The sequence below is a fragment of the Rhinopithecus roxellana genome, chromosome 4 (assembly GCF_007565055.1).
Source record: "Rhinopithecus roxellana isolate Shanxi Qingling chromosome 4, ASM756505v1, whole genome shotgun sequence".
NCBI lineage: Eukaryota > Metazoa > Chordata > Mammalia > Primates > Cercopithecidae > Rhinopithecus > Rhinopithecus roxellana.
In genome coordinates, this window is record NC_044552.1 from 42,564,125 (window position 1) to 42,584,172 (window position 20,048).

Here is a 20,048-nt window from a genome sequence, read left to right on the forward strand (position 1 = left end):
ATTCACTCAGAGTTGTTCTCTATCCCTGGGACAGTCACTGTGGCCAGATACTTTTTATACCCAGCAGGGGTGCAATGGGGTTTATATTGCTGGTGATGCAAATTTCAAATGCATATTTTGCTCTTCAAGTGGTATTGTTCATTTTGTAGCAGAAATGCCGCACTCTCCTTGGGGCAAGAAAACAGAGAAACAAACATAGGTAATATCTGCTTCCAGTCGCCACAATTATTGTCAGTGATGAGGCAGCTGCATTTAGAACAGAAGAGATACAGAATAATCTTTCTTTTTAATCAAGATCCGTGAAAAGTAAAGAAATCCTTATTATGAGATAAAAGAGTGTATACTATTGTATTTTCATGAAGATGTACATGTAAATTTTTTTTACATATTCTAGAGTTAGACTAAGAAGAGAAAATAATTTTATGTATCCAATTTCTAAATAATATATTAACTAGTAAGACAAAATTATTTTAGGTTTAGGTTTATTTTTATTTTATATTCATAAGATCAGATACAAATCACTATGGTCTGAGAGGGAAAATGAAATGAAAATAAGATATATAAATCTTAGAAGTAATGACATTTATTTTCATTCATAAACTCAAACTATTATAACTGTTATGTTATAGACTAGTAATTTTCAAACTGGTCAATATTTCTAGCTGAATATATCAATGTATTTAAAGATTTGGTTTAGTCTTCAATTTAAGATCATTCTAGCTTTAGGCTGGGTGGATTGGCTCCTTTGAACCCAGGAGTTTAAGGTTGCAGTGAGCTGTGATCATGCCACTATACTCCAGCCTGGGTGACAGAGCAAGACTGTCTCTACAAAAAAAACAAAAATTAAAAATTTACTCTAATTTTATTACAATATGTCATCTAAAGTTGTCTTTATTTTGCACCACAATTATTTTCAATCATTTATTCCTTACACACTTACTTATATTATGTGTCAGACATTAGGTTAATACTACGAATTTGACACCATAATAATTTGAATGCTTTTCCTAGATTACTAATGACAATTTTTAGTTTTTGTTTTCAGTTACTAAACTATTTTCTGAATGTTTGTTTACCTCATTAAGAATGAACATAAAACCTACATAAGACTCAAAAGAAAATATATATTGTTTCTGATCATTAAAAAATATCTTATTCAATAAATATTTATTTGCCTGATCTATATTTTCTTATTCTGGTCTCATTTCTTACACTACCCTGTCCCACACCAGTATAAGCACCTATTCATTTTACCTGTTTCTTCATACTAATGGGTACCTTTGACACTCACCATCCATTCCCGTGTAGTGTGGTTTCCTGTACTGCGGAGGCAAGAGTATTAAAAACTACAATTTCCAGACTCCCTCAAAACTGGAGTTGCAAATATAATTGAGTTCCGCCAATAAGAAACATACCTTAAATCTGGAGGCTCTGATGGAGACCATTTCTGGGTGTCTTACCATATCCTTCTGGCAAAAAATGTCATGGAGCTATGTGGTTCTTTGCAGCAGATCCCACTGTAGAGTCACTATTTCAATGCATAGGTGCATTGAAATGGCAGCTCCCTGGTAATCAACTTTCCTTGGATTAGCACAATGGGTTATTTGAATTAGAACTCAAAAATTTTAATAGTGCTTTTCTATTTCTCATCTTCCTGATCCTGACTGAGGGGACATCTCTCAGAAAATCATATCTGTGGTTCTTGGTGTTACTCCTACAGCTTTCCTTCCTTCTGACAATTTCGTAAGCATCTAATTCCATTCTTCAGATCCTTTTTGCTTAAATAACTAGAGTGATTTCTGTTTCTTGTAATGAATGTTAACTAACTTATTTTCTATCCTTGTTTGTTGTCTTTGATCAAGACAGACTTAACATCTTGCTCAGTTTGACTAGGCTTTAGATAGACTTCTTCCTGACTATTAGTCCTGATCTCCCTTTTTGTAGAGCATTTACTTTAGAAAACTTGTAAATTATTTCTCTGTCCCTTTGAGATGTAAATCTTCTCCCAGGCTGTTTCCCAAGGACCTGGGAGTCATTCCTTCAAAATGTAACCCTGTACTCCGGAGGCTAAGGTGAGAGGATTGCTTGAACCTAGGAGGTTGAGGCTGCAGTGACTTGTGATCACACCACTGCACTCTAACCTGGGCACTAGGGCGAGACCCTGTCTCAAAAACAAAACAAAACAGCAAAAACAACAACAATGAAAGGCAAATCAAAACAAAATGTAACCCTGGAAGGAGACAAATAGTGCCCCTATTTCCCAGTCTCTTCGGGAGAGTAGAAGCCTAACTTCAGTAAGAGACAGTTAGCAAGTACAGGTGACCTATTGAAATTGACCAAATTCCCACCCACCCAAACATCCCCCCAGTACTTTTCCGTTAGCTCACCGGGCCTTTAAAAATGTTCCTGCTCCCGTTTATTTCAGTGGGGTTGAGTACAAGGTCTCTACTCTATTGTAAAAATCTCTGTCTCCTATTGCAGTACTCTTGAATGAAGTCTTCCTTGTCTGTATAACTTGTCCAGTGCAATTTTTCTTTTATACTTTCCATCTTATGGTGTAAAGCTTTGTCATGTTTTTCACAGTATAAGAAGCAAAGGAAAACTATGTCATTTTAATTGCGTAAAATATATTTAGAAATATTCAATCAGAAGAGGATACAATATATAAAAAATATAAAATACACTGTAATAAATGTATATAACTGCATGTGTTCTGAGAAATAGAATATTAGCAATAATTCTTGCCACCTCTATATCCCTCCAGGAATATCCCACTCCCTGAAGTAACTGTTCTGAATTTTTATATTCAACATTCCTTTAGTATTCCTTAGAGTTTTATTACATATGTATGCATCTCTAAGCAATGCTATTAAGTTTCATACGCATTTGAATTTTATAAGAGCAGTTATCAGGGTGTATTTTTATGCAATATATTTTTATGCTCAATAATATGTGTGTGAGACTCCACTATGTGAATGACTAGTCATACTGGCTTTTTATAAACCTTGCAAAGATGATTTTTTCCATATCACCTTTTATAGCCTCCTTAGTAGAGATCCCTGCAGAATCAGCTCAGCACATGAAAGAGCATTGCAAAGTGGAAAGAGTCTTGGATGAGGATTTGATAAATTTAGTCTCTTGGCAGCTATTTTTAAGTTTGATGTGGACATTGCCATGTCTTTTAGACTCAGGCCTTATTTTTTTCTTATAACGCAGTGTTTCAATAAATTATTTCTAAGTACCTCAAAATATGTATTTAATTGTTTTGTTGCAATTTATCAGGGAATAACAATCAGAATATCTTCCAAAGTATGAACAATAATTAAATTTTACGTTTCCCAATAGCCAGGGTTCAGATTAAATGCTATTGAACAATACATAGAAAAATAAAGAAAAGTCAAAAAGTTGTAATTAGAGTAAGCATAGTCAGTGAGCAGTGAGAGCTGCCCGTAAAGACCTGTTGTCCCTAGGTAGAACGGTATGCTTAGGTTAACATGGTGTTGTGGCTAGCATGTTAGGCATCTTAAGATTCATTAGAAGTAATTATCTGATAGGAAAGAATCAATGGTTTCAAAAAATGTTCCTAATATGTACCCAGGAAATCATAGCTAAGATATCAGCTTATGGGGTACTTAGCAATGTTGATTGATAGGTTGATGATGGAAATAATGAAATGTTTGACTAGCAAAAGCCAAACAAAATACATACAATCAAACTATGTTTTGGTATGGAAAATTTTAGATTGTCATGTTTAATGAGAATTCTTATAGCCAATGGCCAAAGGTACATAGACACAATACTTATATTCTATAGAACCACAGTATAACAAATACTAAGTGTAAAACACTAACTGTAATACTACAGGTATTAAAAAAAATCGTATATCTAGATGTCTATAGTAGTTGCTTTCCTCTGAATTTAAGATTCATATTAAGGGAATTATGAAGTAACTTTATTCTATTGCTTTCCAGGTATTTATTCCGAAGTAAAATAAGTAAAGACATTTGAATATGCAATACTGAATGGCACCACGGAAAAGCACTGAGACATATCATACATGTACTCACTTTCATTTATACTTAACTGTGTGATTTTAGAGCAAATTATTTATTTTCTCTGAGTTTAATTTTCTCATGAACTAAATATAGATAGAATAATAGCTACCTGATAAACTGATTATGAAGATACGCTGAGGTGATCTGTACAAAATGTCTAGCATAACAAATAATAAAAGCTAATAAATATAAGCTATTAGCAAAACTGTTTTTATTATCATTAAAAATTGCATATCTGCTTTGTAATTTTGTTGAACAGGATGGTCTGGACACCACTGTGAGAAGGAACTTGAGTGCATTCCCAACTCATGTGTTCATCAACTGTGCATGGAGAATGAACCTGGCTCGACATGTTTATGCACACCTGGATTTATGGTAAAGATTATTGGTGGTTGTGGTTGTAATAATTTTTTATTCTCTTTGATATGCAGTAAACAATAGAAAATTACATGGTGGAAAATAAGGTTGGAGTAGTTAATCTTCAGTGCATCTCTCCTTCTCTGTCTGTACATGCTACAGTCTTCTCAGCATTCCTCGTTCCCTTCTTGTCCATGCATCACTTGCACCCTCAGTCCTTTCTTTCAGGAGAAAAACATTCTGATAAATTGATCCACACCAAGGTGCAAGTGACTTAATGTATTGGCCTTTAATGTCTTAATGCATTTGGAAAGAGGATGCCAGTGGAGGAATTACTTAATACTGTCAGGGTCTTGACAGAACTTTTATTTTGCCCAAGGACATAGTACTACTTCCAGGGTTGGGCTCAGCATATTGTATGTCCAAGGAGGACGAATCTGCTTCCTCAGCAAGTTTGAACTGGCCTGAACTCCATTAGCGCTAGAAATGACTTTCCTTGGTAAAAATGTCTCTATTAAAAAATAGCTTTTGACCACAGTCTTTTATTAAAACTGACCGCAGCCCATGAATATAGTGAAAAAAACAACGATTGGTAAGACTGTGTTATCAGAATTTTTAAATGTGTATTTATAAATATCATTATTAGACCAGCCTTCACTGAGATTAAGGCTAAATAATTAGAGAGGGAATATAGTCAGGTGACCCAGTTCAAGAATAAAGAATCATACTTCAAGCATCTGGCCAGTGTATATAAAAGATGAACAAGTGTGAAGGGAAGTATGAATGGAGCTACAAACTCCTTCTCAGAAGTGAAAGATCAGAAAGGAAAAACTGGAACCAAGAGTCTCTAGACGAGGTTAAGGAATTACACAGAAATAAAATAATCAATAACTGTCACCAAACACAAGAATTTGAAAAATCAGTTGTGGAAGGACCTGGGCTTAATCCAACGCTGTTCCCTCTTAAAAGATGTACCCAGGGCTCATAAGTTTTTTAGGGATATGAATGAGCTCAAACAGAAATCTTCCTTTCTCTGAGAATTTTCTAATTTTGGATTTGCCCTAGGAAAAAGATTTTTTCTCACTGCTCCCAAAGCAATAGATCTTTGGAGAAAAATTTCAGATGCTTTGATACTTAAATTGGAAGTTAGTTGGTACCAAGAAGTTTTTTTTCTGACACCTCAGATTATACCAATAATGCTTTCCTCAAAGAGTCAGTATAAAGAGCAAAATACTGAGATGTGTCTTTTATTTAGCTATATCTTCCACCAGTACAGCCTGGTGGAAGATACGTAGAAATCTAAATAACTTAGAAAATCAATGCTTATTTTATATATATGTTTTCATAAACACAAATAACTTACTACCAAATATCTCCAAAATTTCCTGAAATAATCTCCTGGTATATGTTCTTTCACATGTGAAATATGAATCTATTAATATTTGAGCTTTTGCTTTAAGAAAAAAATCAAAGCTGAAGTATAAATACATTAGTATATGTTAGAAATATAAATATCTTGATAAAACATAGTTTTGTAAGACCACATGTCTACTAAATAGGAGAAAATGTTATAGACATAATACATTTACATTTTAGTAAGGCATTTACTAAATTAATTTCAAATGGATAGTTTTGCAACCATTCTCTAAGTACTTGAAAGCTGAAACAAAATTTAAAAATTTATCATAGCAAGAGATAATTTTTGTGTGAAATGCTACAATGAGATAAGTGAGATTCAACTTTTGCTAATGCATTAGTTACACTTTAAAATGAGTAGCTAAAGATAGGGGAAATTTAGTTTATTGAAAAAGAATTTTGTGAGGGGGTGGAGCAAGATGGCCGAATAGGAACAGCTCCAGTCTCCAACTCCCAGCGCGTGTGACACAGAAAACCAGTGATTTCTGCATTTTCAACTGAGGTACTGGGGTCATCTCACTACGGAGTGCCAGACAATCGGTGCTGGTCAGCTGCTGCAGCCCGACCAGCGAGAGCTGAAGCAGGGCAAGGGATCGCCTCACCTGGGAAGCACAAGGGGAAAGGGAATCCCTTTTCCTAGCCAGGGGAACTGAGACACACAACACCTGGAAAATTGGGTAACTCCCACCCCAATACTGCACTTGAAGCAAACGGGCACACCAGGAGAATATATCCCACACCTGGCCGGGAGGGTCCCACGGCCACGGAGCCTCCCTCATTGCTAACACAGCAGTCTGCGATCTAACCGCAAGGCAGCAGCGAGGCTGGGGGAGTGGCGCCTGCCATTGCTGAGGCTTAAGTAGGTAAACAAAGCTGCTGGGAAGCTCAAACTGGGTGGAGCTCACAGCAGCTCAAGGAAACCTGCCTGTCTCTGTAGACTCCACTTCTGGGGACAGGGCACAGCTAAACAACAACAACAAAAAAGCAGCAGAACCTCTGCAGACACAAACGACTCTGTCTGACAGCTTTGAAGAGAGCAGTGGATCTCCCAACACGGAGGTTGAGATCTGAGAAGGGACAGACTGCCTGCCTCAAGTGGGTCCTTGACCCCTGAGTAGCCTCACTGGGAGACATCCCCCACTAGGGGCAGTCTAACACACCACACCTCACAGGGTGGAGTACACTCCTGAGAGGAAGCTTCCAAAGTAAGAATCAGACAGGTACACTCGCTGTTCAGCAATATTCTATCTTCTGCAACCTCTGCTGCTGATACCCAGGCAAACAGGGTCTGGAGTGGACCTCAAGCAATCTCCAAAAGACCTACAGCTGAGGGTCCTGACTATTAGAAGGAAAACTATCAAACAGGAAGGACACCTATACCAAAACCCCATCAGTACGTCACCATCACCAAAGACCAGAGACAGATAAAACCACAAAGATGGGGAAAAAGCAGGGCAGAAAAGCTAGAAATTCAAGAAACAAGAGCGCATCTCCCCCTGCAAAGGAGCGCAGCCCATCACCAGCAACGGATCAAAGCTGGTCAGATAATGACTTTGATGAGATGAGAGAAGAAGGCTTCAGTCCATCAAACTTCTCAGAGCTAAAGGAGGAATTATGTACCCAGTGCAAAGAAACTAAAAATCTTGAAAAAAGAGTGGAAGAATTGACAGCTAGAATAATTAATGCAGAGAAGGTCATAAACGAAATCACAGAGATGAAAACCATGACACGAGAAATACGTGACAAATGCACAAGCTTCAGTAACCAACTCGATCAACTGGAAGAAAGAGTATCAGCGATTGAGGATCAAATGAATGAAATGAAGACAGAAGACAAACCAAAAGAAAAAATAAGAAGAAGAAATGAACAAAGCCTGCAAGAAGTATGGGATTATGTAAAAAGACCAAATCTACGTCTGACTGGGGTGCCTGAAAGTGAGGGGGAAAATGGAACCAAGTTGGAAAACACTCTTCAGGATATCATCCAGGAGAACTTCCCCAACCTAGTAGGGCAGGCCAACATTCAAATTCAGGAAATACAGAGAACACCACAAAGATACTCCTCGAGAAGAGCAACTCCAAGACACATAATTGCCAGATTCACCAAAGTTGAAATGAAGGAAAAAATCTTAAGGGCAGACAGAGAGAAAGGTTGGGTTACCCACAAAGGGAAGCCCATCAGACTAACAGCAGATGTCTCGGCAGAAACTCTACAAGCCAGAAGAGAGTGGGGGCCAATATTCGATGTTCTTAAAGAAAAGAATTTTAAACCCAGAATTTCATATCTAGCCAAACTAAGTTTCATCAGTGAAGGAGAAATAAAATCCTTTACAGATAAGCAAATGCTTAGAGATTTTGTCACCACCAGGCCTAACTTACAAGAGACCGTGAAGGAAGCACTAAACATGGAAAGGAACAACCGGTACCAGCCATTGCAAAAACATGGCAAAATGTAAAGACCATTGAGGCTAGGAAGAAACCGCATCAACTAACAAGCAAAATAACCAGTTAATATCATAATGGCAGGATCAAGTTCACACATAACAATATTAACCTTAAATGTAAATGGACTAAATGCTCCAATTAAGGGGGCCGGGCGCAGTGGCTCAAGCCTGTAATCCCAGCCCTTTGGAAGGCCAAGACGGGCGGATAACGAGGTCAGGAGATCGAGACCATCCTGGCTAATACGCTGAAACCCTGTCTCTACTTAAAAACACAAAAAACTAGCCGGGCGACGAGGCGGGCGCCTGTAGTCTCAGCCACTCCGGAGGCTGAGGCAGGAGAATGGCATAAACCCGGGAAGTGGAGCTTGCAGTGAGCTGAGATCCAGCCACTGCACTCCAGCCTGGGTGGCAGAGCAAGACTCTGTCTCAAAAAGAAAAAAAATGCTCCAATTAAAAGACACAGACTAGCAAACTGGATAAAGAGTCAAGACCGATCAGTCTGCTGTATTCAGGAGACCCATCTCACATGCAGAGACAAACGTAGGCTCAAAATAAAGGGATGGAGGAAGATCTACCAAGCAAATGGAGAACAAAAAAAAAGCAGGGGTTGCAATCCTAGTCTCTGATAAAACAGACTTTAAACCATCAAAGATCAAAAGAGACAAAGAAGGCCATTACATAATGGTAAAGGGATCAATTCAACAGGAAGAGCTAACTCTCCTAAATATATATGCACTCAATACAGCAGCACCCAGATTCATAAAGCAAGTCCTTAGAGACTTACGAAGAGACTTAGACTCCCATACAATAATAATGGGAGACTTCAACACTCCACTGTCAACATTACACAGATCAACGAGACAGAGAGTTAACAAGGATATCCAGGAATTGAACTCATCTCTGCACCAAGCGGACCTAATAGACATCTATAGAACTCTCCACCCCAAATCAACAGAATATACATTCTTCTCAGCACCACATCGCACTTATTCCTAAATTGACCACATAATTGGAAGTACAGCACTCCTCAGCAAATGTAAAAGAACAGAAATTATAACAAACTGTCTCTCAGACCACAGTGCAATCAAACTAGAACCCAGGACTAAGAAACTCACTCAAAACCACTCAACTACAAGGAAACTGAACAACCTGCTCCTGAATGACTACTGGGTACATAACAAAATGAAGGCAGAAATAAAGATGTTCTTTGAAACCAATGAGAACAAAGATACAATATACCAGAATCTCTGGGACACATTTAAAGCAGTGTGTAGAGGGAAATTTATAGCACTAAATGCCCACTGAGAGAAAGCTGGAAAGATCTAAAATTGACACTCTAACATCACAATTAAAAGAACTAGAGTGGCAAGAGCAAACACATTCAAAAGCTAGCAGAAGGCAAGAAATAACTAAGATCAGAGCAGAACTGAAGGAGATAGAGACACAAAAAAACCCTCCAAAAAATCAATGAATCCAGGAGTTGGTTTTTTGAAAAGATCAACAAAATTGACAGACTGCTAGCAAGAATAATAAAGAAGAAAAGAGAGAGGAATCAAATAGACGCAATAAAAAATGATAAAGGGGATATCACCACCGACCCCACAGAAATACAAACTACCATCAGAGAATACTATAAACACCTCTACGCAAATCAACTAGAAAATCTAGAAGAAATGGATAATTCCGTGGACACTTACACTCTTCCAAGACTAAACCAGGAAGAAGTTGAATCCCTGAATAGACCAATAGCAGGCTCTGAAATTGAGGCAATAATTAATAGCCTACCAACCAAAAAAAGTCCAGGACCAGACGGATTCACAGCTGAATTCTACCAGAGGTACAAGGAGGAGCTGGTACCATTCCTTCTGAAACTATTCCAATCAATAGAGAAAGAGGGAATCCTCCCTAACTCATTTTATGAGGCCAACATCATCCTGATACCAAAGCCTGGCAGAGACACAACAAAAAAAGAGAATTTTAGACCAATATCCCTGATGAACATTGATGCAAATATCCTCAATAAAATACTGGCAAACCAGATTCAGCAGCACATCAAAAAGCTTATCCACCACGATCAAGTGGGCTTCATCCCTGGGATGCAAGGCTGGTTCAACATTTGCAAATCAATAAACATAATCCAGCATATAAACAGAACCAAAGACAAGAATCACATGATTATCTCAATAGATGCAGAAAAGGCTTTTGACAAAAGTCAACAGCCCTTCATGCTAAAAACTCTCAATAAATTCGGTATTGATGGAACGTACCTCAAAATAATAAGAGCTATTTATGACAAACACACAGCCAATATCATACTGAATGGGCAAAAACTGGACAAATTCCCTTTAAAAACTGGCACAAGACAGGGATGCCCTCTCTCACCACTCCTATTTAACATAGTGTTGGAAGTTCTGGCTAGGACAATCAGGCAAGAGAAAGAAATCAAGGGTATTCAGTTAGGAAAAGAAGAAGTCAAATTGTCCCTGTTTGCAGATGACGTGATTGTATATTTAGAAAACCCCATTGTCTCAGCCCAAAATCTCATTAAGCTGATAAGCAACTTCAGCAAAGTCTCAGGATACAAAATTAATGTGCAAAAATCACAAGCATTCTTATACACCAGTAACAGACAAGCAGAGAGCCAAATCAGGAATGAACTTCCATTCACAATTGCTTCAAAGAGAATAAAATACCTAGGAATCCAACTTACAAGGGATGTAAAGGACCTCTTCAAGGAGAACTACAAACCACTGCTCAGTGAAATAAAAGAGGACACAAACAAATGGAAGAACATACCATGCTCATGGATAGGAAGAATCAATATCGTGAAAATGGCCATACTGCCTAAGGTTATTTATAGATTCAATGCCATCCCCATCAAGCTACCAATGAGTTTCTTCACAGAATTGGAAAAAAAACTGCTTTAAAGTTCATATGGAACCAAAAAAGAGCCCGCATTGCCAAGACAATCCTAAGTCAAAAGGAAAAGCTGGAGGCGTCACGCTACCTGACTTCAAACTATACTACAAGGCTACAGTAACCAAAACAGCATGGTACTGGTACCAAAACAGAGATATAGACCAATGGAACAGAACAGAGTCCTCAGAAATAATACCACACATCTACAGCCATCTGATCTTTGACAAACCTGAGAGACACAAGAAATGGGGAAAGGATTCCCTATTTAATAAATGGTGCTGGGAAAATTGGCTAGCCATAAGTCGAAAGCTGAAACTGGATCCTTTTCTTACTCCTTATACGAAGATTAATTCAAGATGGATTAGAGACTTAAATGTTAGACCTAATACCATAAAAACCCTAGAAGAAAACCTAGGTAGTACCATTCAGGAAATAGGCATGGGCAAGGACTTCATGTCTAAAACACCAAAAGCAATGGCAGCAAAAGCCAAAATTGACAAATGGGATCTAATTAAACTAAAGAGCTTTTGCACAGCAAAAGAAACTACCATCAGAGTGAACAGGCCACCTACAGAATGGGAGAAAATGTTTGCAATCTACTCCTCTGACAAAGGGCTAATATCCAGAATCTACAAAGAACTCAAACAAATATACAAGAAAAAAACAAACAACCCCATCAAAAAGTGGGGAAAGGATATGAACAGACATTTCTCAAAAGAAGACATTCATACAGCCAACAGACACATGAAAAAATGCTCATCATCACTGGCCATCAGAGAAATGCAAATCAAAACCACAATGAGATACCATCTCACACCAGTTAGAATGGCAATCATTAAAAAGTCAGGAAACAACAGGTGTTGGAGAGGATGTGGAGAAATAGGAACACTTTTACACTGTTGGTGGGGCTATAAACTAGTTCAACCATTATGGAAAACAGTATGGCCATTCCTCAAGGATCTAGAACTAGATGTACCATATGACCCAGCCATCCCACTACTGGGTATATACCCAAAGGATTATAAATCATGCTACTATAAAGACACATGCACACATATGTTTATGGTGGCACTATTCACAATAGCAAAGACTTGGAATCAACCCAAATATCCATCTGTGACAGACTGGATTAAGAAAATGTGGCACATATACACCATGGAATACTATGCAGCCATAAAAAAGGATGAGTTTGCATCCTTTGTAGGGACATGGATGCAGCTGGAAATCATCATTCTTAGCAAACTATCACAAGAACAGAAAACCAAACACCACATGTTCTCACACATAGGTGGGAACTGAACAATGAGATCACTTGGACTTGGGAAGGGGAACATCACACACTGGGGCCTATCATGGGGAGGGTGGAGGGGGGAGGGATTGCATTGAGAGTTATACATGATATAAATGATGAATTGATGGGTGCTGACGAGTTGATGGGTGCAGCACACCAACATGGCACAAGTATACATATGTAACAAACCTGCACATTATGCACATGTACCCTAGAACCTAAAGTATAATAAAAAATAAATAAATAATTAATTAATTAATTGAAAAAAGAATTTTAACATTGAAATGTTATTCATGCCAATGCTATAGCCATATATATTTACTCAAAATTAGATATTCCTAGGAAATATACTTTTGAAAATCACATGCAAATTATTACTTGGAATAGAAAATAAAATAATCTGCTGAAGTATCAGAAAATCAAATATTCAAAATATTTGATAAAATATTTGTAGCAAGTTAAATTTGTAAATATTGAAATAGAATATTGAAATGGATACAGGTATGGAAAATACATGAAAACATTAGAAAATTGCTTTTTTAGGTTTATTTTTCCCTGCTCCACTAATCTTGAGTGCAAATGGGATAATAAAAGAATAAAAATCACAATCATGGGGAAATGTGAAACTTCATGGGTACTTCATTCACAGGAAGACATCAAACTTGAGAGAGTCTTTTTTTTTTTTTTTTTTTTTTAAGTTGACATTTAAATTGGGCCATGTGTGAGTGCTTTAATGAAATCAGTGATTTAAGTTCTAGATTTGAGTATTTAGTGGGGCTGCATCAGAAATTAACTATTATTTCATATTTTTTCCTGGTGGGGAAATTTTCTTTTTTTTTTTTTTTTTTTTTTTTTTTTTTAATTATACTTTAAGTTCTAGGGTACATGTGCATAACGTGCAAGTTTGTTACATATGTATACTTACGCCATGTTGGTGTGCTGCACCCATCAACTCGTCAGCACCCATCAATTCATCATTTATATCATGTATAACTCCCCAATGCAATCCCTCCCTTCTCCCCCCTTCCCCATAATAGGCCCCAGTGCGTGATGTTCCCCTTCCTGAGTCCAAGTGATCTCATTGTTCAGTTCCCACCTATGAGTGAGAACATGCGGTGTTTGATTTTCTGTTCTTGTGATAGTTTGCTAAGAATAATGGTTTCCAGCTGCATCCATGTCCCTACAAAGGACGCAAACTCATCCTTTTTTGTGGCTGCATAGTATTCCATGGCACATAAAGCAGTTATATGAATTAGACAAAAGGTAAATTGATTTGCATTAATACTAAAAATAAAGTGTGTATGTAGAGTATAGGTGAACATGAAAGTAGTGTCCATAGCAGAGAGTTGACAATGTACAAGGGGTAAATCATAGCATTCTAGCACTAGAGTAGATGGGAAGAGACTAAACATTACATCAGTTATCACATTCTGGTAGAACATTTGCTCACTTCTCTGTCAACTCTGAAACACTGTAAACTCCTGAAGGACGAAGATAATGCTGGACATTGTGGTATTCCTAAGAGCACAGAGCACAGTACAGGCAGTCACTAATTTATAATTATTCAAGTTTATGATTGTACGAGAGTGACATACATTCAGCAGAAATAATATTTTGAACATTCCTACAACCATTCTGCTTTCTAATTTTAGCATGGCATTCAGTAAGTTACATGATCTATTCAACGCTGTAATATAAAATAGTCATGGGGTGGAATGATTTTGCCCAAGCTGTTGGCTAATGTAAGTGTTCTGAGCATGTTAAAGTAGGCTAGGCCAAACTATGAAGTTCAGTATATTAAGTGTATTAAATGCATTTTCTACTTACAATATTTTCAACTTATGATGGTTTATTGTAATGTAACTCTATCTTAAGTCGAGGAGCATCTGTACATGTGTTTTGATTTTGGTCATCATTGTTAAAGTTGTTTTATTAGAGCTCGTAGCATATTAGTCACAGTTGTTTGAAATTCCTAGTCTGATAATTAGTTTCCCCACCATATCTGAGTCTGACTTCAATGCTTACTCTGTCTCTTCTAACTATTTTTTTGGTTTTTAGAATGTCTTGTAATTTTGTATTTAAAGACATGATACGTTGGGTAAAAGGAACTCAGTAAATAGGTCTATAGCATAACATTTTATGTTTATCTGGCTAGGAGTCAGGCTGTGTTTCCTGTGCTATAGTCATAGGTGTGAGAGGTTAAAATTTCCTCTTATATTTTTATTTTCATCTTGCCTGTTGTATTTTGGTTTCATTAGAAAATTCTTTTTAAAGAAATGTGACGTGTGGAGTTCTTTCAGTTGTAATCTCCTGTTGTTATAAAAGATCCCTGTTGATGTGGCAGTAAGGTATGAGGAGAGGGTAAGCCTTTAATAGTCCTGTGATTAGGCCTCAGTCTTGGTGATCCTGTGCCTATGGCTGTGACCTTCAAATGGGGCCCATTCCCTTAGGTGAGACAGAAAAGCTACAGAAGGCTGGAGTTGAGTATGTTCCTTCCCACAGGCCAATTAGGCTCTGGTAAAATAGTTTCACTTGAGGACAAGCCTTGTTAAGAGGAACAGAATGCTCTGGGAGTCTTCAAAATGGCTATCCTCTCCTCTCCACACTGGAAGCATGAGGGGATTTTTCTCCAAACCTCACTGTGAGATCCTTGTAATATTTTTGAACGTAAAGTTCATTACAGTGTGGGATGTTCCCTAAGAGTGGGGTCCCTTGTAGTTTCTAACTAACTCTCAAGCTCGTACACACTGAGCCTCCAGCATTTTATCAATTACAGTTTGTTTTTCTACCCTGGTTTTGGCTCCAGCAGAGGTTTCTGCTTCTGAGTTTCTGCTCTGGTAAGCTATGATTCTTTGTACCTGCCTGACTGTCTCTCTGCTGTTTGGGGGCAGAGGTTTTCCTTTAATGGGAAATGACTTCAATTTTCTTAAAAATCTAAGGAGAGTTGATTTTTAGTTTGTTCAGTTTTTCTCTTATTGTGTAGATGGGAATGACGCCATCCAAATTACGCGCCAGACCAAAATCCACAATTTTGTGATTGTTTGAGAACGAAAGAACCTATGAATATATTTATTAAGAAAACATGAATGGACTTTCTTTCATTCGTGTAATTCAATGTGTCTTTTAAAAAATGGATTTTATTGTTCTAATTAGGCTTCTCAGGTATCTCAACTTGAATGGTGGTCCTGTTTTTCAGAGTCACTAGAAGCCTTTAAGGGATTGTTCAAAAGTCATTAATTTGACTCACAATCACATTCTCCATTAACATGTAAAAAACGGAAAAATTAAAAATTTTCTTGCATGTGTACTCTAATTACTCCCGCTGATATGGTAGCACACGCAATCTGTAAAGAACATTCAAGTAATTCAAATAATTGAAATATGCTTGTATTGAACTTTTAATTGAACATGAAACAACAAAGCACAATTCAAAGCAATAAACCTTTTCCCTAACAATTTGTGGCAATTCTTTTCACATCCAATCTTTTATGTTCACCTGAACTTCCCTCTAACAGCTTTCTTCTTCTCAGAGATCTTCTGAAAAACGGCAAATTTTTTCCAGGTTACTTTTATTTAAGTTACTTTAAAAGTTTCACTAATTAGGTCATCATATAAAAATGTTAGTTCAGCTACATATTTACAGGATTAGAGAGGATTAATATTACTACAATTATTTTTGTTTAATTATGAAGAGTGATGTGGGAGGTAAATAGTCCCTGCTGGATAGGGAGATGGGAAGCTGTTTTGTTTTGTTTTTTTTTTCTTTATTTCTGAGAATTAATTTTTTGAAAATAACATTAAAGGTCTGAACTCTCAGGCTTTTCTTAATGTTTCAAGCTATGACAATCTCTGACAAGCCGATAATTAGTGCAGATTATTCGTTTTAGCAGATCCAATTACAAAAGTGAATCCAAACAAGATTAAAGTACTTACATCATTTTGAAATTCAAATGTTCTGTAAAAGAATTTAAATGACAGAATACAATTTTTGAATGTCCTATACTTGCTGAAAAACTCAAGAAAAATGATCATTCTCTTTTTCATTTGATCAGAACTGCTCATTTCTTCCTCAGTAAATGAAATTCTGCCAAACAAGATTGATCTCCATGCATTAACCGATGAGTGCCTATTGGTCAGGCTTATTGTGTTTTGTAAATGATAGAGTCGATGAAAGTGTTAATTACAGTTCTTAAATTAAAACACAGATATTTATATAGTGTGGAAGCTGTATTTGTATTAAAACTGAGGAAAAAATGGAGAAATTATTTTCTGAGAAAAAAGGTTCTGAGTTCTATAGAAGGACAGCCTATTTGTGGTATTCAGTTTTTAAACGTCATCTTCAAATAAACCTAACACAGAAGACACCAGTATAGCAAGACAGACAAACATTTTGATGTATGTCTATGGTTCTGGTCTTTATTTTCTCATGAGATAAACTCATCAATTTTATTAACAAATATTTACCAAGTGTTGTCTGTGTTTGAGATGACTTTCTCTATTAAAAATAATTATTATCTCTTAATAGGAATTGAAGCAAAGGTGCAATTTTAGAAAAACTCATAATTCCTTTTTAAATAGATATTTTTGTGGTTTTGACATTTATCCTTATTTTAATTCAAGTAACTTGTACTTTAGATCAATCAAAACACATCCTTTGGATACTCACTGAAGCAATGTATTTGGAAAACTTATAAAGAAATATGTATACATTAGTCTTACATTCAAATTAAGGAAAAGAGGACAGGCTTGCATCCTCTTGCAATGCACTAAAAAAAAAAAAAATCAATAATTCTTTTATTCAGATAAAATTTGACACTTTGCTCTAATATATGTTGAGCACAATTGTTTGCAGATCCTTAAAATGATATAAAAATCAATTAGTTTCAGTTTGTTATCCAAAGAGAACATTCAGCTTTATAGAAGAGACAAATAATGTGTGGGATAATAAGGAAGTCAGCATTGGGTACAAAATGCAGGAAACTGTATGATGAGGGAAATAAAAACATTAGCTAGGACACTTATTTGGTAGTAATACTAAAAAATAATAAAGCAATTGGTGAACCCTGAGTAAAGTAGTCATTAGAAGAGATTTCTCAATGGACAAAAGATAATGGCTTCCTCCTAAGGAAGGAATTATTTCAGGCTAAAAGCCCTGAAACTCAATCTGCACCCTATAGTGGAAGTCAGCCCTGAGGGTTTGCTCAGTACTGCTAATGAGAATGCTAAATATAAAATAGCCATGAGAAATAAGGCTCCATCTGCTTCTCAGGACAAGTTTTACCACAAACAACAACAACAAAAAATACACACAAAAAAATATATTTTCCTCTCCCCAAATCAATTAGGCTCTGGTAAAAGAGAGCCAAGATCCTTGCTTTTATGAAATCTACCACCTAAAAGCAGAGGATGGCAGGGGGGAAGACACTAAATTATTGTGTTTATTTATTTGTTAATTTGTTTATGGGCAGCAATGAGTGCTATGGGGAAGAAAAAGGTGGAGGGATGTGTATTCTGAGCATTTCTAAGAAACACAGTGATAGTATTTTGTAATGCAAGGTTATGTGAGGGTTTTGGAGGAAAAAATGGTACAAACGAATAAAAACATAAATATTAATGAAAAGAGGAAGCTTTCTGTATTAAATAAGTATAACGTATAATGAAAAAATGTAATATTTTCAGAAGTAGAATATTTAAAATAACAAATTGCCTTACATTTTATATAATAGACATGGCACAACTATGATGTACAATCTAAATGTCTTACAACATGCTGGGCGCAGCGGCTCATGCCTGTAACTGCAGCACTTTGGGGAGCCAAGGAGGGTGAATCACTTGAGGTCATCGGAGTCTGAGATCAGCCTGGCCATCATGATGAAACCCCATATCTACTAAAAATGTAAAACTATCCAGGCATGGTAGTGGCCATCTGCAATACCAGCTACTGGGGTGGCCAATACACAAGAATTTCTTGAACCAGGGATTTGGAGCTGGCAGTGACCCGAGATCTTGCCACTGCGCTCTAGCCTGGGCGACAGTGTGAGATTCCAAAAAAAAAATAAAAAATTCTTACAACAGTAGTTTTTATTGGTAGACTGAGTATAGTAAAATAATGACCACCTCATAGACCTATTTAGATATTAAAGATAATGAATGCCCACCTTTCATCTTTATGCATCAGATTTTTGCTTCAATGTGACTGGTGGAAGAATGTATTTGGTAGAAACCTAGAATATATTTAGTGTTATATATTGACTCAAAAAAGTAATGGCTTAACATTTTAGACTTCAATTATATGGAAAATTCTCTGAGCTTCAGTTTCTTCACTTATAGCATGAACATGTGGATGAATTAAAAGCTTGGCCATATGGAATATAACATTGTTAACCCATTAGAGAGTTGGGCACAGAATTTTAAATGCCCATACTTACAGACTGGTAGATCAGTGTTCTTTCCTCCATGCCATATATCTTATGGATTTATTTTTAAGATAAATAACTAAATGTAATATCCATTTATTTTTAAGGTAAATAACTATATTATATGTCAGGGCTGAATAATGTTCCATTGTCCAGATGTACCATGGATTATCCATTCAACCTACTGAAGTTTTTATTGATTGTTTCCAGGTTTTGGCAATCGTGAATAAGGCTGTTATAAATATTCTTGTGGAGGTTTTTGTGTGAACATGTTGTCAATTCATTTGCTATACATCGAGGCACACACTCGCTGGATTATATAGTAATAGTGTGTTTATTAGAAACTGCCTGTTTTCTGAAATATCTGTACCATTTTGCAGTCCCACAAGAAATTAGGCAACATTTTATCATTTGTATAGCAATTACTAAAATTGTAATTCAACGATTATTTTTGTGGCTATATATTTACTGTTTGACCAGCTACTCTCACCTCCCTTCCTCTCCTTCTCCATTCCCTTCTCCCTCTCTGGTCTGCTTTTCTCCTCTTCAGTAAGTTCCATAAAAACAGGAATTGTGCACACATTACCTACCTCTGTTCTCTAGGCAGATACAAGATAGTAGATTCTAAATAAAATTTTGTTGATTATTATACATGAGCAAAAACATGAATAGATTACAATTATTGTGGTGTTAATCACAACTAAGCACAAGAATTTTGTGGAACAGTCTGTTGAATGAAATATCATACACTGTTAAAGATATAATGCATTGTTTTCTACAGTAATATTTAGAGTGATTTAAAATATCACTTGAGTCATAAGCTTCCATTAAAATATTATTATTTATGAAGGAAGCCTAACTATTTGCCAGACTAAATGTCTTGGATACTTTACCTTATTGAATGATTTAAAAATTTTGGAATGTAAGAATCATTATTTATCCCTATTGTGATGATAAGGAAACAGGCTCAGAGATGTTGGTCACTTATTCATAGGTAGCAAATGTTAGAATGTAGTTCGTCCAGTGAATCCAAACCCTGTATCCATGAGCACTATGTCAGAAAATTTTCACTCTGCAACCAAATACAGTTCTAGATCTTCTCACTCTGAGCCATACTCAGATTTCTCTTGGTGAGCATAGACTACATTAAC

The 20,048-nt window shown here is 36.5% G+C and overlaps 1 protein-coding gene across 2 annotated transcripts in view; it reads left to right on the plus strand.

The window, feature by feature from the left end:
- Positions 1–20,048, plus strand: part of EYS (eyes shut homolog) — a 1,930,870-nt gene that overhangs the window by 946,821 nt on the left and 964,001 nt on the right. For both annotated transcript variants that reach the window (XM_030928557.1, XM_030928558.1), the window contains exon 21: positions 4,315–4,430. In XM_030928557.1, the coding sequence (XP_030784417.1) occupies positions 4,315–4,430 (116 nt within the window). The remainder of the gene's footprint in view (positions 1–4,314; positions 4,431–20,048) is intronic.